Source organism: Myotis nattereri (genome assembly GCF_964212035.1).
Source record: "Myotis nattereri genome assembly, chromosome: 12".
Classification (NCBI taxonomy): Eukaryota; Metazoa; Chordata; class Mammalia; order Chiroptera; family Vespertilionidae; genus Myotis; species Myotis nattereri.
Genome location: NC_138087.1, coordinates 22,166,731 through 22,189,332, shown reverse-complemented (window position 1 = coordinate 22,189,332; position 22,602 = coordinate 22,166,731). Strand labels below are relative to the sequence as shown.

The 22,602-nt window shown below is 38.7% G+C and overlaps 1 protein-coding gene across 2 annotated transcripts in view; it reads right to left on the bottom strand.

Moving 5' to 3' along the window:
• MLLT3 (MLLT3 super elongation complex subunit) overlaps window positions 1-22,602 on the bottom strand; it is a 260,184-nt gene that overhangs the window by 21,869 nt on the left and 215,713 nt on the right. For both annotated transcript variants that reach the window (XM_081103498.1, XM_081103499.1), the window contains exon 6: window positions 765-840. In XM_081103498.1, the coding sequence (XP_080959624.1) occupies window positions 765-840 (76 nt within the window). The remainder of the gene's footprint in view (window positions 1-764; window positions 841-22,602) is intronic.

Genomic DNA, 22,602 nt, shown 5'->3' with positions numbered 1-22,602 from the left:
ATGGAAAAGGCAATGTACAGCATGATGCTTAAAAACAAAGTATTCCTTGATATAACTTCACGTTTGATGTTTACATTTTTTTAAAAGGGACCCCACATTTGAAGATTTCCCATACACGAAAGTGAAAAACATATTTAATGTTCTGTTTTACATTTCTTTTAAAAATGTCTTAACATTTAAATTTCTGAGTTTGAATAACAAAAATATATATAGGGCGTCCCAAAAATGTATATACACTTTGAATAATCGTAAAGGCAGTGTTTATTTAAATACATTTCATTTTCAAAATGTAATAGAATTTATAGACATAGTGTGTATATATTTGGGGGAACACCGTGTGTGTGTGTATTATTCAACAAATTAGCACTTGCCAAAGAAAAAGTTTCTTAATCTGTAGAAAAATAAACAAGTAAAATGAAAGATGTCCAGGAGGAAGAGTAAAGAGCGCTTTCTCTATGTCAAAACCTTCAAGTCCAGCTTTTGCTATCACATTTCCGCTGGGAAGTCCCTGGAATGGGCTGTGTCTATAATCCTTTTGTAAAATGGGACTCTGATGGCAGGGACTGGAGAAAGGGGAATTTCTGGAGGCTGGCCTCATGCATCAGAACAATACTCAAGTGCGTTCCTAGGGGAAATAAATACGACTACATAAAAGCCAAGTTATCATTCAAATAATAAAACAGCAGAAAATGGGCCATAAATCAACTCATTAAGATGTTTCATGAGAAAAATTGTCTCGTTGTTTGCCTGGGAGATGCTGATACCTTGTTGCCTCGTCTGGGACGGCGTGAAGCTGGAGCTGGAGCTGGAGCTGGAACTGGCAGGACTGGGCTGTTCAGACTTTAAAGAAGAGAAAGGTATCATCAATATATTTATGGGACACTACATAACTAGTATTGAAATAATATTGTTGCTCAAAAATATTATATTCTGCAAAAGCAGCTGGACACTGCATAAGAAAAATGACAACATATTGCATTATGTCAAATACACTAACCCAGGAGAATCAGGTGTCCTTTCATTTTGACCACCATATTTTACTAGATGCAGCAACAAGAAAATAAACTCAAGGATACAGAGATAAACACCTGGGCATTACATGAGGAAAGAACCTGGCTTTGATTTCACTCCAATGTTTACCACTATCCAGATCTCTTTCTAAAAGATACCATGATTACCCTTTCTGCAATGTTTGATTGACTCATCTGGTTAAAACACAGTGGTAATGAGGCCAAGGTCATTAGTTCAATCACATTATGAGCCAGTTAATTTCACTCTGGTCCAAGGCCATGACCCAAGCCTAACCCCATTCATCCACAGTTCACAAACGGAGGCCAATGTTCACAAGGAGACCTGGCCAAGTCCCGCCAATGAGTCAGGAGGGAAATGTTGCCACTACTTAAGAAAACAGCCCTTTAATTCCACACAGCCTATTGATGCAGGGAAAGCGCATCAAACACAAACCTCATCCTTTCACTCTAGTGAATTCTCCTCATCCTTTAACATCAGACAAAGGCCACATCCTCCTTGATCCACCCAAGGACTGGTAACTCCGAGTTCTCTTCCGCCTCCACCCCCGCTGAAAATACGGACCATCCTGTGCTCATCAGATATGCTGCAGTATTATGCTACTTCTGATGTGTGTCATTTCTCTCCAGTAGATTGCCAGCACTTGAAAAATTTGGGGTGGGGGTTTTGTCCTGTGCTTCTTGTTAACCCCTCATACTCAGCATTATGTACTGCATATAGCAAGCACTCTGTATCTGTGACTGAAAGCAGCACACTAGGCCCTCTGCCCCACCATATGCCAGTAAGGATGGGAAGAGCGAATACCTCTTCAGAATTATGCAAAGAAGTCAATCATACCATCAACACATTTTAAACGTATATATTTAAGGCCAAATTTATTTTAGAATACCTTGATAAGGTTGATAAATCTGGTTGTGTGGGCTATTTATATCCCATTTCTAATGTTCTCACAGTCTCAACTCCATGTTCAGGTTATGTAAGAAATATTGGAGGTATGCTCATGCATAAGAGACATCTTTTTACTTCGCTTCATAGGTGACCAAGTTTATCAACATCATATGGAAGACAAATTAAGGGCACAATCAGAAGCCACTGAATGAGGATGAAAATCTCAGGTCTGTTTATACGGCAATGTCTCACCACTGATTTTTCTCATCTCCCCTCCCGGCACTGAACCCCCACCCCCTCCGCTCCAAGCAACACCAAGCTCGCAGACTGGGACACAAGGAAGCACTTTCAGGCATTCCTAACGCACACTTCACATCCTCAGGCTGGATGGGAAAACAGGTGTCAGCAATCTACCCCTCATGCTGCAGGAAAAGAGCCAGACAGGACCTCTAATGAGCAGCAGGCGGCCCACCAACCCTTCACCACGGCAAGATTTCCTTGATATTTGCAGTACAACGTCCTGCACGTTGCTGTTTGCGGCCCACAGAGAAGCGCCGGTTTACAAGTACACACGCCTGTGCGAGGCACCCTTCATGGCTCTTCCACTGTGAGGCAACACGGATAGTTACACAGCTGAAAGGGCATCCAGTTAGCATTTATGTGCAATGGCCAGCTGCAAAACATGTCTGTCTTGGTCTGCACAGTACTCCTTTCCCTCACCAAGCTGCTCTTTTCAGCCATGAAAAGTGTCTGCACACGGTATTATTTTGTTGATAGCTCTGGAAACCATTTGGGCGCCAAGAAAGAGGTTTCCTTCGAGTGAGGGGAGAGAGCTGATTCCCCATCCTGTCTGAACAGCACGCGTTGCACTCTGCCAGCGTTGTTTGCTAGGAAGGACACTAATGAGGATAGCAAGAGAGGATGGTGGCCATCTCTCCAACTACCCCACGCTAAACTTGAACCATCTGTCTCCAGCATCATGCCCGTGCCAGAACCAAACCTGCAGGCAGCCTTCTTTTAGCTTCTTAACCATCAACAAGGTTAATAATTTCACAGTTGCTAACCATTAGAAAACCGACAAAGAGTAAAAAACATAATACGACAGGGGGAAAAAAGGCTTTTTAAATTCAACCTTTTCCATGAACACTCTGCCTCATCCACAAAGCATCTGAGGAGGTTTATAGCAGAAGACACATTTTAAACAATGAAACTATTAAAGTAGAAAGCTTAATACAACAGAAGTGGATAGAGAAGGATAAAATGTTGACTGGTAAACAGCAAATGTCCTGGAAGCCTTTTACAACCAGGATAAGGACTTGTGAAATTTTGGACCTACGGAGACCTTTGATGGAAGAAGTGATTCTCTTCCATGGGCACTGAATCATCTGCCAGACTTGTTAGCCTTCAGAACTCCACCCCAGAGCTTCATTTAAAAGTCTGAGATGGGGGTGAGAACCTGAAGTTCTTACAAGTTCCCAGGTGATGTTGATGCTGCTGTTCTGTGGACCAAGTGGACTTGAGAGAATACTGATCAAACTCATAGCCATGAATACGCGTCAGAATCAGGTGGAGGGATTCTGTACATCAAGAGATTCTGATTCAATAGGTTTGGTGTGGGGGTCCAGGCATGTTTATATTTTAAAAGCTTAAAAATGATATGAAAAATCCAGATTGAACACCATTCATACTAGGTTAACCACACATTTTTTTCTAAAGCCAAAACAAAATGTTTTTGAATATATCTTCAATTTAAGATGGCATAAAAGGAAAAAAAGCATCATGAGAATAATTGGAAACATTGATTTATCCAGAGTTAGCATCCCTGCACACTCTTCAAAGCATTTTGCAAGAAAGCACCTTGACAGAATACAGCTAACACTCAACAAAACCGTTTATAAAGCATGTACAATCGTGTCCTGGTGGATAGACTTCAAACTAGCCTGAAAGACCAGGAGAGAATTCAACAAGATGTTAACTGCTCAAAAAAGCCATTCTGCTACTAGATGAGGCTGACACAGTCTTACATTTGATCAGTCCAACAAAACGGAGCTGTAGCTCACTTACGTCTGTATTTTATTTTGTAAAAAATCGAATTTACCCTCCAAAAACACAAATCCAGGATGATTATATAAACTAAGAAACGTTATTGGGCTTTACAAAATTCCTACATAATGAAAGTCTAATATGCAAATTGTCCCCTCAACTGTGAGTTCAACCAGGAGTTCAACCTCTTGCTATTACATGCGCTGATCACCAGGGGGAGGCGCAGAACACCCTGGCAGTGGGCAGCAGTGGCAGGATGGTGGAGCAGGTGAGTGGGTGGAGCCAGGTCAAGGTGGGTGTGAGCGGGGGCCCAAACTGCCCCACCCACTGCCCCCGCAGATGGCTACCAGTGGCGGGGGCCCAATAACTCAGGCAGACAGGGGCGTGCTGAGGCCCAAGGAGCCAAGTGCTGCCCAGGGCCCAGAGGTCAGCTGGGACCTGCCCTTCATGCCAGATGCTCGTGCTTTGATGGCTGGCCAGGTCTACGGACCGCACCCGTGCACAAATTTCGTACACTGGGCCTCTAGTATTCACATAAACAGGGCTAGATTAAGATCTTCATAGGCCCTCAGGATTGAAACGATGATGGTACTCTCCTTGCCCTATGTGTGTATGTGCCAAAACCGAAGTGTGGGGAATTTCAATGAGGTTCTGATTTTTCCCCTAATTTGATACATGCTTTTGGAATATCGAAATTCTCCCCACTAAAAAAATGTTTTGTATCTTCTTGCTGATGCCCTAACGCACATGCACAGCTGACCTTCTGAGTAATCAAACACTAGACATGAAGTTTCTTGAGTGGTGTACCCAAGTGATAAAAGTATAGGCTTAAGGATTTCAAATTCTATAGCTTGGTAGTATGTTTTCAGGAAGACTGCTCATATAGAAGTGTTAAATTGGTATTATAAAGTAAAACTCCTAGCCCACTGCTGTTATAATAACTGATCAACCTTTTGGTGGCTACTATTATCTACAATAGATCCAACTCCTCAGTGGCCTAAACCAAGATAAAGCTTTACTACCAAAACAATGGGCCTACCAAGATTTGCAATGCAATCTTCAACATTAAGTGGCTATGCAAAATCATTTTGTAATGGATTTTCTACGGAGGATTACTTTTGTCCAAGACAAGTAAGAAAAACCACATGTTTACAACTCCTTAAAGTTAAGTGCTTCAAAGAGAACACCTGTCAAGGTAGGTCACACGAGAAGGCTTGTAAAAACCAGGTTCCAAACACTGGAAGCAGACTTCCTCCTTAGGCAATCAGAAGATAAAAGTTGTTTCATCTTGTCTAATAAGCAACTATATTTATAAACACAAGTCCAACTTGATCTTTAAACCAATCAAAATTAAAAAGGGGAGGGGTAGAGAATAATATACACCTTTCATCAGGGGAAAGAGGAGAATATAGTGTAGCAAGTAAAACAGAAATTATTTTAGACACATTGCTCCATTTCTTTCATATTTATACCTAGTTTAGGAAAACATGCAATAAAAATTATCTTTTCTTTGCACAAATATCCAGAGAAACGTGTTAAGAGTACTACTCAAAGAAGAAAACACAAATATGATACACTTTATTTACTTTTCTGTTCAATTTTCATGAGTGACTTAAGTACTAGGTTCTGTCAGCTTAATCTTTCCTTCATTAAAACTTATAATCGGACACTTTGTTTTTGCCTGCCATAAAAAAACCACTGGTGCAGCCACTATAGAAAACAGTATGGAGTTTCTTTAAAAAAATTAAAAATGGAACTCCTATTTGACCCAGTAATCCCACTTCTAGGAACATATCCCAAGAAATGAGAAACACCAATCAGAAAGGATATATGCAGTACAATTTACAATAGCTAAGATTTGGAAACAGCCTAAGTGCCCATCGCAGATGAGTGGATTAAAAAACTGTGATACATCTACACAATGGAATACTATGCTGTGGTAAAAAAGAAGGAACTCTTACCATTTGCAACAGCATGGGTGGAACTGGAGAGCATTATGCTAAGCTAAATAAGCCAGTCAGAGAAAGATAAGTATCACATGATCTCACTCATTTGCAGAATATAATGAACAACATAAACTGATGAACAAAAATAGATCCAGAGACATAGAAGCATCGAACAGACAGTCCAACCACAGAGGGAAGCCGGGGGGGGGGGGGGGGGGGTAAGAAATCAACCAAAGAACTTGTATGCATGCATATAAGCATAACCAATGGACATAAACAGTGGGGGCGGGGGGCTGTGAGGGCATATGCTGGGGGGTGGGAATGGCCAGGGTAAGGTCAATGGGAGAAAAAGGAGACATATGTAATACTTTAAACAATAAAGAATTTAAATTTTTAAAAAAGACACTTCTAAGGACTGATAGATGTTAACTAAACTCATTGTGGCAATCATTTCACAACATACACATGTATCAAATCACTGTTATAACCTTAACTAATATACATCAATTATATCTCAATAAAAGTGAAAGAAAGGCTACCTCATTTAATTTCCCTTCTATAAAAAACTTAAGATAACCCAACTCAACTTTAAAATATACAATTAATTGTAAAGAAAAAGGACATATAACATCCATTCTAAGCAATTGTGGAAAACGTTCTTCATATAAATGCATTCCGCTTTTCGATTCCCATGAATAGGTAATGTATTGTGAGAACTATGTCAATAAAAGGTTAAGGTCAAAGTTAAGCAAACAAACAAGTATTGAAAAGTCATAAAATAACACTTAGGTTAAATTAATCTGAAAAGATTGACGTAAGAGTGAATTGTCAAAAGGCTGGAAACAAGGTAACTTTTATTTCCATTTGGTTTTACATTAATAATTGCTTCAAAATAAATATGCTAAAAGTACAAAACTTTATTATATATGAAAGTGTATGAAAAAAAGATCGGATAAACATCTGTCAGTAACTATAACCTCTTAATGTATTTTTGTGTACCTCTATCACATCCCTTATTTCACTTGTTCTACCATGAGCAAGGAAAGCGTATGGACTGAATGTGTCCTTCCAAAATTCTTATTTTGAAGTCTTTACCTCCGTGTGATGGTATTTGGAGACTGGGCCTTTGGAAGGTAATTAGGTTCATATGAGGCCATGAAGGTAGGGCCATCAGGATGGGATTCGTGCCCTTAAATCAGTGGTTCTCCACCTTCCTAATGCCGCGACCCTTTAATACAGTTCCTCATGTTGTGGTGACCCCCAACCATAAAATTATTTTCGTTGCTACTTCATAACTGTAATTTTGCTACTGTTATGAATTGTAATGAAACTATCTGATATGCAGGATATATTTTCATTGTTACAAATTGAACATAATTAAAGCATAGCGATTAATCACAAAAACAATATGTAATTATATATGTGTTTTCCGATGGTCTTAGGCAAACCCTGTGAAAGGGTCGTTCGACCCCCAAAGGGGTCACGACCCACAGGTTGAGAACCGCTGCCTTAATTAGAAGGGACACCAGAGAGCTTGCTCCCTCTCTTGCCTTTCCCATGTGAAGACACAGTGACAAGGCAGCCAGCTGTCACCCAAAGAGTCCTCACAGGGGAACCAAACCAGCCAGCACCTTGATCTTAGACTTCCCAGCCTTCAGAAATATCTACACTAATAAAAGAGAAAAATGGTAATTGGCATACGGCGATACCGTTTTCATTGGCTAATCAGGGCTATATGCAAATTAACTGCCAACTAAGATTGGCAGTTAACTGCCAACAAGATGGCGGTTAATTTGCATATGTAGGCACAATGCAGGGAGGCGAAAGGGAAAGCAGGAAGAAGCCCCCTGCCACTGACAGTGATCGGAAACCCAGGGGGGAGCTAAGAGCCGGTGGGCAGGGCAAAGGCGGCCCTGGGGCCGCCTTTGCCCTGCCCCCCAGCCATGATCGGAGAATCAGGCGCCTTTGCCGCCCTGGCCAGTGATAGCAGGAAGTAGGGGTGGAGCCAGCGATGGGAGCTGGGCACGGTCAAAGCTGGCAGTCCCAGGAGCTAGGGGTCCCTTGCCTGGGCCTAAAGCGAAGCCCACAATCGCGGCGCCCCCCGCTGCCACTGCAGGTCCCTGCTGCCTGGGCCGGACGCCTAGGCCAGAGGCGTTAGGCCTGGGCAGGGGCGGAGCCTGCAACCGCGGGGAGCTGGGGGTCCCCTGCCCAGGCCTGACACCTCTGCCGGAAGCCTCAGGCCTGGTCAAGGGGCCGATCCGGTGATTGGTGATCGGAGGGTGATGAGGGTCAACTCCTCCGGCCGAGGCATCAGGCCTGGGTGGGGGGTGGATCCGGGGATTGGGGGGATATGATGGTCCCCTTGACCAGGCTGAAGCCTGGGTCAGAGGCATCAGGCTTGGGCGGGGGGTGGAGCAAGCGATCAGAGGGAGATGGGGGTCCCCTGCCCAGGCATGATTCCTGGGCCAGAGGCCTCAGGCCTGGGCGGGGGCCAGAGCCAGTGATCGGGGGGAGATGGGGGTCCCCTGTCCAAGCCTGACACCTCTGGCGGAGGCGTCAGGCCTGGGCAAGGGGCCGATCAGGCGATCGGAGGGTGATGGGGGTCTACGCCTGAGGGCTCCCAGTATGTGAGAGGGGGCCGGCTGGGCTGAGGGACACTCCCCCCCCCCCAACACACACACACACACACACACACACACACACACACACACACCCAGTGCACGAATTTCGTGCACCGGGCCCCTAGTAGAAAATAAATCCTGTTTAAGAGACCCAGTCTGTGGTATTTTTTTTTTTTTATAGCAGCCCAAGCTGACTAAGACAGCAGGATGTACTTTTTTCTCCCCATTCTATTGATGATGAAACTGCAGTACAAAAAGATGAAGTGATCAGTGGGAAATATTTAAGTGGATTAGAACCAAGTTTTCTATCTTTTAATTCAGTGCTTTTTCTACCACAGCTATTAACTTTGAAAAAGTGCAGTTAATTTAATGCAGTTCTGGCCACACTAACAGTTATTTACAACACTAGAGTCAGGGAACAAAGTTTTCTATGTTACTGTGAAAGATGTACTGGGTATCCCACCATCCATAATGAACATCTTCTGATGGGCACCTAAAGCAAACCAGTAGTAAAACGGAACCCCTCATCTTTGGGTCTGAATGTGTCTGTATCAATTGCTCCTAACATTTGTCCAACCGATACTACAATGATCCTGGCTGCTCACCTCACTAGTTTGATAGCTTTGTTTATAAAAGCAAGAAAGCTTCTCCTCTGAACTGTCCTAATCCTCTTGACTTTATTGGCACTGATCAAGAGGACTAACAAACCCATCACAGGACAATCATTTATTTTATTTGCCTTCAAAGGCAATCTACTCCCTTTTCCCAATCCCTCTATACAATTTCCATAACCTCCAGAAACAAGTAACGGATTTAATGCTTTCAATAACCTGACAACAGCTCTTTCTTTGAAAACAAGGTGAAACTGGGAAGAGGACACTGGGATAGTAAATGGCAACCTTCATTTCTGGACAGTTACTATAGTCTGTGACCGCAGGGAAGATTCTTCTTTCTTTGGCAAACCCACTCCATTTGTAAGTATTATGACAAGTTGGATGAACTTGATGTTACATTAGAACTCTATTTAGCCTCTTGGGCCCTTATATTATAAAAAGCTATTTTTATGAGCATCCTTTTCTGGTAACAGAGCAAGATCTTAAGAATCATCCTTCTCTACTGTTAGCAAAACAGGAAAGGTCCTTTCTGTTATATTTTCAACTTACAGACAGAATCATCCTGGATGCTGAGTTAATTGGCTTTATACTGAGGTTCCTCTGTTTTTAAAAATTCATTTGCTTTCTTTGTTATTGTTGTCATCTTCACTAGTATTATTAAATGTCATCATCATTTGTACCCATCATCCCTGTCTGAGAACATAAAATCCCATTAGGAAACGAAATGGCCTTGGGGAATAAGGACCTATAAATCTTTCCATAAGACTTTTTTCCACACTTATGGATGGCTATAATTTTCGTTTAGCTTCCTCTATTTTAACAGAAGAGCCTCAGTCTTTTATCTCTCATCACCAGTTGTACTTTGAAGACTGCTACTGACTATTGTGGTCAGGACATGTGATCTGTCAAAATATCCAGTTGTTGCAAGATAGTGTATGCTCCAGATGTATTCTAAAATCACTCTCTTGTTAAGAGCTTTAGGAATTAAAAATCATTTGGAAACAGACCATTTACAGTTGTACACCTATAAGCATGTTACTATTTCTTGAACAAAAAGACTGTGTACATAAAAGTTGAGTTTCACAACTTGCCATTAATGTGTTTTAAGGGTGGTGGGTAGAGAAGGTAAAAAGTTACAAGTGAAAAGGTTTCAAGCTATAATGCTACATGAAAGAGAAATTGGGGAAAAAAGTTTCCTGTAGAATTTCTTCATAATTAACTGTTATTGAAACAGATCAGTGAACATCAAAACACCATTGCTCATCAGTTAACTATAAGGTCCTGAAACTATTGTCAGAACAACTATTTCGTTACTCATGAAATAACCCACCTGTGCAGACTACAAAAAGCCTGAAATAATGGAAAAGTATTATTGTATTTTCTCTATATAGGGTGTCCCCCAAAAATGTGTACACACTTTACAACTGATAGCTCACTTGATGTTTTTTTCTTTTTGCATTTATCCTATTGAAATTAATAATTATTCAAAGTGTGTATACATTTGGGGGGGGCACTGTACAAGGGCAGTATTTAATTGAACAAAATCCTAAAAAATATATTACACGTGTTTATGCTCTCAGTTTTGGATTATAAAATTTTAAGTATTAAAGTACCTTAAATAGAACAAATTAAGGGTATCATAAAGGTGGTAATTAATTAAAATGAACTAAAACTTAGATACACCTGAAAAGATCATCTTGACAAAATATTTAACTGCATTTCCTCATTAACTTTAGACCTTTTTAAAAAATGACTCACTTTAAAACGGTGATAGGACATTTGATTGACACCAACAATATCTTTGTAGACTTACACAAATGTCAAGGAGCTTTATTAACTTTAATCGTTTGACAATCTCAGAGAATTTCCTCCCATTAAATGTGAAGCTTAGATTTACTGTCATGGCAGCAGCAAGATTCTTCCTTTTTTTTTTTTTTTTTTTTTTTGTTAAGACCTTATTTCCCTGGTATTCTGACTTGCAAAATGACCAAAGGGGGAAAAAGTGTTGATTTAAAACTGTCCAATCATCACCAGGTCAAAAAATGCAACATTTCTCATTATCAGTCTATACAATAAAGACTGTCAATAGCTGCAAGGTTGTTTCTTTATAAGCCTTCTATCTTACTAATTAGAATAACAGTCCATTTTCCAGACAACATACTTGAACACTTTCTTCTAGATCAGGCACTCAAAGTTCCTTGGCTGTGTGAACAATAGCAATGTTCAAACTTTTTCATGTCATGGCACACATAAACTAATTACTAAAATTCTGCGGCACACCAAAAATATATACCTTCTGCTGATCTGACAAAAAACGGTAAAATTTTAAAATATATATTTTTATTGATTTCAGAGAGGAAGGGAGAAGGAGAGAGAGAAACAACAATGATGAGAGAGACTCACTGATCAACTGCATCCTGCATGCCCCCTAAGGGGGATAGAGTTTACAACCTGGGCATGTGCCATGACTGGTTCATAGGTTGATGCTCAACCATCGAAAACACGGGCTGGGCTAAGTGTAATTTTGATTCATTCACACTGGACAGCTATTGTTGTGTTGGCTGTTGTCATTTTTTTTATTTGACAATCTAAGGGAAAAGAGGTCAGTGCCCCTGACTACATAGTCCGGTATTGTATTATTTTAAAAATTCTTGCAGCACATCGGTTGAAAATCACTGGTATATACATAGATGTATACATGATAACCCATAGGAGTAACAGAAAATAACAGAACCTTTATTCATATTTATTTTGTCTTTTCCTTTTGGATTTTCAAATTTTTATATGTGCTTTCTTGTTCATAATATGTTACTATAGCTATTACTACAACTTCAAAATATACATTTATTGGAGGTATATATTTCCTAAGAGAGGTGAGTTTTTATACTGACCCTGTAGACAATTATCAGTTTTAGTTCTATAATTTACCTACTCAATTCTTAATTATATCACATAGATTTCAAATTCTCGAGTGATATGGGCTAAATGTGCAAGGCAGTATTATTATTATAATTTACTCTGAGGCTATCCAATGTTTGTATTTTTGTAATATTTTATGCTCAAAATTGACACAAAGGTTAAAAATTTAATTTTTAAGTTAAATAGAAATGCTGTAATATAGTTCCTTGTTAAATATGAGATATAAACTTATTTAAAAGATTTTATAGTGTGCATAAATGTTAACACAAGAAACACAAAATACTTTATATATATATATAGCCTGCCCCCCTCCCTGAAATTTGAAATCATCCTCATTGTGGCCTCCTTTGAGACTCCAATTTTATAGTGTGTGCTGAAATTATGTAGTATTAAGTGAAACTGAAATTTTTATGAACAGCTTAGCATCTAAGTATGCTACACTTACATTCACTTCTATTTAAAATGTCAAGTACTAACCAAAAGTTTTAAGTCCCTTTATTTTATGAAAATAAACTTAAATAGCAAAAAAACACACAGCACAATTAAGAGACTGTTCTCAAGTGAAAACATTAGGAGGTAGATTTTTTTGTTTTGTTCTCAATGTACCCCTTTTAAAAATGTATTTAAAATCAACACATTCCCTATTAGTAATATTAGATTCTTGTCAAGAATAGGATGAATGCTACTGCTTATTGGGCCTAAAGAAACCTACATTTCCATGCACACATCTTATATAAGCCTAACAGTTGCTTTTCTTCATAAATCAATCTATTGTTGTACTTCATAATGAGAAGGCAGATTTACTGCCTTTTATCGCCTTTTCTCACCATCAGAAAGATGCCTATTTGGGTAACAGAACGTCTCTCTTCTTCAAGGGTGTTTGGGATTAGGGAGGCAGGGGCAAGAACCTTTAACATCTGCCCCCTTCAAGTGAATGACACCTTCAGTTCTCACAGCCAGGGTGCTGAGAAGCAAATATTCATAAGTTGCTACAATTCTCTAACTCCAACAAGCACAACACTTTAAATACACTGAACACACATCTCTAAAACACACATTTGGGATTTGAAGGTTATACTGTAAAACGGAAGAACATATCATTTTGATGGCTAACACTGTCATTCAAATGCCATAAAATCATCACCACTGAACAATAGGAGTTTAGAATGAAGACCTCCAATTCCATCATCTCGAATTTTCTCTAAGCCTGAAAACAAATTTAAAGTACTGTCTGGTAAGACTTTAGTCATCTGTTATATCAATATTGGGCATTAATAACAAAATAGTTTATAATATAAGGTTTACATTCTTCTGTTTTTATTTACTTAATTTACTTTTCCCTTAGGGAGAAATATTTAAGGATTGTGAACTTTAGACTTTAACTTAAAGATAAGAGAAAGACACTTGTCAGTATCTAATTCCTAACCATCTGCCTTTTAAAAATACACACACACACTCACCCACTCACTCTAGTTAGGTTAGACATTCCTAGCAAGTAAGGAGATCTTCATGGGTCCAAACAGACATTTCAGTAATCACAGTTCTACTTTTGGAAACACAGCTATCTTTAAACAGGCTTCATGATTCCTACTAGAGAATGTAATCAACCATAAATTAAAACCAAACAGACACCATCTAAAACAAAACAGATGAAGTAGAGCAGGTACTGGATTCAAGAGCTTATATTTTTGAAGAAAACTAAATGATGTCTTCTGTCCATGAATATGGAGTGGTGCCTGGTGAGCGCACACTTTCTGTTATTCTGGGCTATCTTTTGTCACTGAAGCAATGCTTTCTGACAGTTTTACAGGCTGTGTCCCAAGGACTTCAGTATTTATGGCCTTTATTCACTTGGGCTTTCTGCTCTTATCCACTGGTTACTAATCACTAAATAGATTTTTTTTTTTATGGGACTGAAATTAGCTCAAAGGATGTCCTTCAACAATGGCAGCTTAGGACAGCACCGGCTAAAGGTCTTCTCCTCGGCCTCTTCCTTGCTCTCCTCAATTTTCTCTTCCTCAGGGTTCAGATCCACGCTGTTCAATTAGAGCAACGGCACAGATGATTTACAGCGTTCTTAGAGGATGGCTTGGAACCGTTTCTGAATTGATCCTCAGAAACCCATTCAATTTCAATATTTCAAGAGTGATTTAAAAGCCCAAACTTGTTTATAATCTTCACAGAACATGAGCATTTTCTAGTCATAAAATCATTATTCAGGAACAGCTCAATCCTATACACCTTGCTATTCACACACACACGTGTAAATGTTTCAAATACATACACTGTATTTAAAATTTTCGGAACATTTGCTTTATAATATGGCATTCAAATACCTTTCTGCATAGCCACAGTTACGTATTACCTTTTTATTCACTACACTTAAAAGACCACGTGCTGAAGAGCAAGGAGAAAACACAGACTCTTCTTTCTGCTTAATTGCATTTGACTTAAACACCTCCTAAGAGATTGGTTCTTATCTCAGGAACAATGTGAAATGTGTAATCGATCATGTCCTCTTTACCAGCTGGCTGCTAGAAACCTGAAAGTCAAATTAGTCTGGAAAGTGGTATTTTCTTATAAACTAAAAATTGGAAGGAAAACTAGAAATATTGACATTATTATTCTCATAAGTTTCCTGATGAACTGAGCAAATTGCACCATTCCCTGAGTGTGAGGGCTAAGCAATGGGGCAGGGGGAGGGGAGAGGAGAGAGGGAGAGAGGAAAGAGGGGAGACTACTTCTGAAGGAGCACTAAGCTGCCACCATCATGCTCGAGACTAGAATTTACTAACTATGACTCTTCCTGGGATGAATAAAATTTGTTATGACCAGCTTCTGTTTTCTCTGAAATTATGCTGGAATGAAAACATTTAAAAAAGAAATGTTGTGCGAAGTTTCTTAAGCCTTTAGATATTTCCATGTCTGGGTAAAAACAATTATGTTCTGCACCATGAGAAAAACAAAATTAATTTATTGAGTCTCGTATTTACATGAAATTACTTTGTATATGTATATATAACATTAATTATTTGGACATCAAGTGATTGCATTTAATTTATAGAGATCCATACGATAAATGTTCCTGGAAATAGTTCCAGGAGAATTTATTCTTGCTAATGAATGTGCATGCTGTGATATTCCAAATATAAGACTACATAGCTCTCATATTTCTCTAGGGAAAAAAAGGTAGACCTTATTGCCCATATGTAAAATTCACCTAATTCTGAATGAATGCTATGTTCTTTAAATTTTATTACTACTTATCTTAGTTTATATTTGTCACATGTATTAATCTGTAAGCCAAATTCTATTAAAACAGGCACACAGTAAAAATATTAAATAAATTAAAAATTAAATACAGGTAAGAATTTACATAGTAATAATTTTTAGAAAATAAGATAGTCTCTCAAGGAAACAACATTTCCTTGTGCAATTAAGTGATAACTAATTTTTTATCACATACTCTAGTGGTTAGATGACAAGGGGTGTTGTAATTTTTTTAGTAAGTAAAATTTTACACTGTTCAAATATAAACATCTAAAAACATGAATAGAAAAAGAAAAACATTTTGGCTATATGGCTTTTCAAAATGTAAGCTGTATAATTATGACAAAATGGAACAGTATGATTCAAAGATTCATTTCAGATCAGTTAGATAGTTAGAAGTCTAATCCTTAGCATTTCTTAGATAATAAAAGGTAGTGTAAATACAAAAATCATGAATAGAAAAAAACTTCAATTTCTTTAATATGCATTTCAATAATCCCCAGGTAGATAAAATACATCTAAATACTTAGAAGTCAGGGGAAAAGATTATTTTTTTTCCCTCCCTTACATGAGTCTGGGGAGAAAATGCACTGGGACTCATTACACAATGAAGTATTATAAACCATACCTCCTCTTTTATAAACATGTTTTTCTAATTTTTTAATAATAGATTAAAGCATGTTTTATGAAAATTAGTGGTCTAACATTGATAAAGTTTTCCTGAATTCTTCTGGGTCTTTTCCTGAAACCCTCTGTGGCTTTTACTCATCTCATCAGTCTCACGTTCCCACCTTTCACGACCTTGTGTTAACATCCTAGAGGCTATCTTTCCTATGAGGTTCTTGCTTACGGTAAATAAACTTTACAATCTTCTGTCCTTTAAAAATCAGAAATACAGCAAGCAAAGAAGGCCTCCTCACCTTATTTAAAAGAAAACAGAAGTGCCCCAAAGTTCACGTTTGTCGGCAGGGAGTTGAGAGCTGTTAAGAAAGATCCTCTTGAAGAGAAAGAAGTCTCCTTAGGCACCCACATGTATATTTAGATTAGATTGACAGTTTAAATGACAGCAAACACATGGTCATGACTTCCCAATTGCTCATTCATCCAACACACACACACACACACACACACACACACACGCACACACACAGGCTAATCAGAAGCAAACACCCATCCCCAAACTGTTTCAGAAACCAGCTTCCATCTGATACGACCGTATGTGTGGTAAGAATACATTCTGTTACAGAGATCAGATGTCAAACACTTAACTATCTCTTTAGGATTCTCAGATCTTGAATCACATTGCTTTAGTATTCCAGAACATTTCCCTAAAGTCAGTTGGTCTCATCAACTTAAGTCAGTTGAGTAAACTCCCTGCTCTAGCCTACAGAATTTTACGAAGCACCGAGTAAAGAAATGACCATATAAAGGCTCCAGGATCAGTTTGTCTTACGAGTATTCTAACTGTGAGACCTGCCCATCCTATCAGTAATAGCACACCTATTCCATGAACAGGGTAAAGTCATTACTGAGGATCACATTGTCCTGTGCAAATAAAGAGCGGTTGAATTAGAAGACAGAGATGCCAAGCATGAATGTTAACCTACTGGTATTTATTACTGGGGGCTCCAATAACATTTTTAGTAAACATATATGTACGTACAATGATATTTCTACATATTAAGATGTGTTAGTGAGATGCAGAAAGCCAAATGTTCTACGGTAGAGGGACAGGTTATAAAAATGGCAAAAGATTTTAAAATAATTATATTTTACTTTTGACATGAATTTTGTACTCAAATCTAAATGTAAAATACTTTGAAAACTCAATATGAGGGTAAAGGTGGAAATAATGGAATAATAAAATAATTTTGACTTGGGTTCTGGGAATATTAGGCCTGGTTTGAATCCCGATTCTAGCTTTGCGACCTTAGCCAAGTAACATTATGTCTCTTTTCTTCACCTCTCAAGTGGGAAAATGAAATTAATACCAGTAATAACTCATATGGTTACTATGGAAATGTAGATAATGCAAGTAAAGCATTTAGGACAGAGCATGGAATAAATGATGACTAAGTAGCTACCATTATCATCAATAAGAACAACTGTGAAAGTCTGATGTAAGAAAAGCCAGATCTGAGGCTATTTGGCTTGTTTACCCTCCTCCCTCTATGATCGTCTTCCCTAAAATAGATTTGACACTTCAAGAAGTAAGGCTGATTCAAAATTTATTTTCCCCTCAAACTAGTCTTAAAGGAGGGAGCTGACAAAATGTCTTGTTTTATAGATTTGACACTTCAAGAAGTAAGGCTGATTCAAAATTTATTTTCCCCTCAAACTAGTCTTAAAGGAGGGAGCTGACAAAATGTCTTGTTTTAATACCTGATGCATAAGACATTCTACAAAGGACTTCTTGTAAACAGAATAAACAAAGAGAATGAAAAAATGGTAATCTAAGTATAAATTGCCTGGTCAAGTACTCATTAAGAATTCACAGAAAGCCCTAACTGGTTTGGCTCAGTGGATAGAGCGTCGGCCTGTGGACTGAAAGATCCCAGGTTCGATTCCGACTAAGGGCATGTACGTTGGTTGTGGGCACATCCCCAGTAGGAGGTGTGCAGGAGGCAGCTGATCAGTGATCAATGTTCCTCTCTCATTGAAGTTTCCCACTCTCTATCCCTCTCCCTTCCTCTCTGTGAAAAATCAATAAAATATATTTTAAAAAAAAAAAGAATTCACAGAAAAAAAGAAAGTGAAACTCACTCACTGAGACCCAGAAGCCTTTCCTCCTGAAAAAAAAAAAAATGTGGGCCCAAGAGAGTCAAGAAAAAGATCCATTTAAAGAACATAGTAATACCATTATACCGTTCTTTATATTTCATCTCAATTTTACAGACATCTATACTTCTGTCATATGTTAACTTGTCTTAGTAGTAAAAAGACAAAAACCAGATGGATTCTGATGGCTTAATGGCAGGAATATTTGTCCTGTGGTTTATGATACTTTATAAAAGTATGACAAAGGAACTCAGAAGTGGGGTGAAACCTCAAACTTAATTGAAACTCCTTTATGTTGTCTGACAAATTAAGATTGTAAGTAGCCTTTATTATGTAACATCTGTGCATATGGTATCATCAATGTCAAGTTATTTCCCTTTTTTCTTTAAAAACCACAATTACGACATGCAGTTCCTGCACTCCAAGTAAGAGGTTTTGTTATACAGTAAGTCCTCACTTAACATGGTCAATAGGTTCTGCAACTTTAAGCAAAATGATGTATAATGAAACCAATGTTACCATAGGCTAATTGATATAAACAAGAGTTAAATTCTTACACCATCTCATCAACATTTTAACAAAACAATGCTGAACATAAGGACATTATTGAAGGGCCTGCTGTGTATACTAAAGTGAGCAAATTTGATGTACTTAAAAAATATGATTATTTCTGATGTCAATGCTACCCAAAAACTTGTTTTAATGTTCGCTTCTACCGATCATTAAAATTTAATATAACCTAACACAATTATCATCAATCAGATGCAGGTGTTGGATAATTACATCAGTATCAACATTACAGGCAAATTAAGATTTTCTTCCCATGTGATGGAGTTCTGATAAATATCAATTCCTTGGTTTACTAAATCCTGAAGATCAAAAGGCCCTGCATATGGCACTAATAAATCAAAGAGAGTCATCAAATCTCTGGTCTGTTTTCTTTGGCTAAAACTGCAAAGTTTTACTCACAGAGCCTTATTTACTCCTAAAAATTCTCTGCCAAACCAAATTTAGCTCACCAAGAGGACAGAAAGTATAGCACTCCCCAGCTGCACCCTCCTGGGGCTTTTGAAGTTCAGAGATACTATTGTGTGGTGGTCTAGAATAGTTGGTCCTTTCCTCTCCATTGCTTTTTCAGATCTCATTATCAACTAAAAATTCATCTGGAAAGTAAAAAGTAATCTCTAGATTCAGAGTGGAAAGTTACAAAATACTTTTATCTCTTAGTGAAACCTACCATGCTGAAAGGTACTAAATAAAAACCTCTAAGTTATTTACACATACACACCAAAAATAAATTAAAAAAAAAAATCTCACAAAAATTTTCCTCACACTACTTAAAGGTTCATAAGAATTCCTGATTGATGGTGGGAATTCTACTAAGATATTTATAGTCTAAATAATAACTTTCTGATAAAATGACCTAAACTTTGTGGGATGGCAGTATTATTTGAAAGATAAGGGCTTGGAAAAGATAATATAAGTAGATGAAAGCCCAGGAAAAAGTCCACTATCTTTCAGTTGGTTTCCCTAAAGAGGATATTCTGATGGATTAACCATTCTGTTCCCTGGTATTTCCAATCTTGAGAGAAATGTTCAAGTGAGTGCTGAGATTATGTGTTTTACTTTTTTCTTTATAAAAACACTAGAGGCCCGGTGCACGAAAATTCATGCACTCAGCGGGTTCCCTCAGCCTGGGTGCGGCCTCTTGCAGTCCGGGACCCCTTGGTCAATGTCCACCTGCTGGTTTAGGCCCGCTCCCCAGGGGATCAGGCCTAACCTGGCAGTCAGACATCCCTGTGGCAGCCAAGGAGCCCTCAAGGGATGTCCGACTGATGGCTTATTATATATAGTAACGCATAACAAAATATCCCCACAGGGAGTGGGCCTGAGCCATCAGTCGGACATCCCTAACACTGCTGAGGAGGCAGGAGAGGCTATCACCACCGCCACTGCACTGGCAGCCGTCAGCCCAGCTTGTGGCTGAGCAGAGTTGCCCCTGTGGGAGCACACTGAGCACCAGGAGGCAGCTCCTGCATTGAGCGTCTGCCCCCTGGTGGTCAGTGCGCGTCATAGTGACCTGTGGTTCCACCATTAGGGTCAATTTGCATATTACCCTTTTATTATATAGGATTCTTATTTTTCAAAAGAAATTTTTACATAATTATGTTGGAAATATACAAACAAAAATAACAAAATATATTTTCTTGGCGCAATTGAGACCTCCTAAAGCAGTAAGAAATACTCACCTTTCAATTCCAAAAGGCATTCAGATAGGTTTAATAATTTGCCCTCATAAGCAGAAAGCTCAGCTGAGAATTTTTGCTCAATAGTCAATTTCTCAACCGTGGCACTGCTGACATTTTGGGCTGGAAAATTATTTGTTGAGGGCTCTCCTGTGCACTGTAGGATGTTTAACAGCATTTCTGGCATTTATCCACTAGATGCTAATAGTAGCACCCCACACACATAAACATGCCCAGGTCATGACAATTATAAATGTCCAGACATTGCCAAATATCCCGGGGACCGAGGGAGGCTGGAGAGAGGACAAAATCCACCCCAGATTGAAGACCACTAAGCTAGACTACTATTTTCTTTAAAAGTCGCTCATAGGAGTTTCATATAATCACGTACCACTAATTGGTACAGCATCCATTTGAATAAACTTCTAATTCTGAGACCACCATGAACTGACATTTTGAACTGACAAGATACATTTTGATATTCTCTCTCTAGAAATGATGAAAAGATGCATTTTAGAGAAAACCCGAATTTCTTCCTTCTGATATATTTGCATCCAACCTCTCCCTTTAGTGATCTGGCCTGTCACTCCACTATAGTTCTGGTAGGATATTGCTGCTGTCCCTTAGGTTGAAACCAAATTCCCACTTCCAGTTGGCACTACCATTTCTGTATTCCATATACAGAGCAAGTACAGATGCATGCCATTTGGTGAACAGGGTCCAAAAAGCAACACATGAAGACATACTTCACATAATGTTATCGAAAACAAGAAAGTTTGCAGTTAGAATAAGAGTGGGGAGAAGGGTTATTCAAATAACTCTCTGGTCAGTAGTCCCAAGCCTACTCCCTCAGAAGCCAGTAAGCCTTACAAGTTAGCCTCTGCACTTTGTGCGGTTTTCTTCTTCTTAGCTATTGCTTTGCCAAAGAAGGAGTTGGTCTGGTTCCTGTCATCAAGATTTGTTTAGAAGCCCAATCACTAGAGTAATGAACCTTGCAGGAGTGGACAAAGCCTATTAATAGAAGCTTTCAGCTGCCACAGGCATCACTGGAGGCGACAGACCCCATTCCATGGATGCCCCAAAGCTCTATTCTAAAGATGTGCTCCAATGAGACGGCTAAGGGAGTATGTGACCACATCAAATATTCCAGACCTCAAAGAATTCCCAGTAAGAAATGCCAACTGATTTTTACGGCTATTAATATTGGCCACTCCTCCTATGGTAACAGCCACGATATTTTCTGGACATATATGAAATTCCAAATGGTACTGAACTGAATCTAGAAAATTATTTCAGGCCAACAAGTATTGTTTTATCCTGATAGCCATTACTCTTCAATACACAAATTCTGCTTCTAATGGTCTTAATATATTAAGATGCTTTCTACATGCTTTTTATCACTGATAATTCTACTATTCTATTTTCTTTTGCTTTCTGTATGACTTATATAAATACAATTTGTTAGCCACCTTCTCTCACAATCCCACTAGATAAAGATGAGGGTGAGGACAGAAAGTACAATTACTTTAGACCCTCTATAGTAGGAGTTGGCAACCTTTTACTGTAAAGGGCCCAACAGTAAGCTTCAGGCTTCACAAGCTATACAGTCTCTGTCAGAGCTATGGACCTTTAGTGTGAAAGCAGCCACAGACAATATGTAAAATGGTCATGGCTGTGTTCCAATAAAACTTTATTTACAAAAACTAGCAGAGCACCAGGTTTGGTCCAAGGTCTATAGTTTGCTGATCCTACCCTATTGGTACTTGGTACAATGTCATGCTTATAATGGGTTAAGCTGAATTTCTCTCATTTAATTTACCACATTATTTCTCTTGGTCTATGTTTATACGCACAACATACTTTATTTTTTTTGCAAAAAATGCTTAATGACCTCACTCACTAGCTATGTGGTTTTCAGTTCCTTTAAGACATCTGTCCTGTGGCAACTAAGCAGTTTTATCCCATGAAAGAGTGATGTTCTGACCTTGTTGTCCAAGATTCTCAGAGTTACTGTGGAAGACATAACTGTGATATATTAGCCTGAAAGCTGAGTTTTCATGCCAATTATATTTGTGAATGTGTACAAATAAAGTCTCATCAGTAAAATAAATTACTCTTTATCAGATAAACAGCGAGTTCCTCTAATATAGCAACATCCTGGAAAAGGCAGTTGGGAAAAGTTACAAACTTAGAATTCCAAAGCCACTGCAAACCCTATAGGAGGGCTAGCCAAAGGTCACTCATTTAG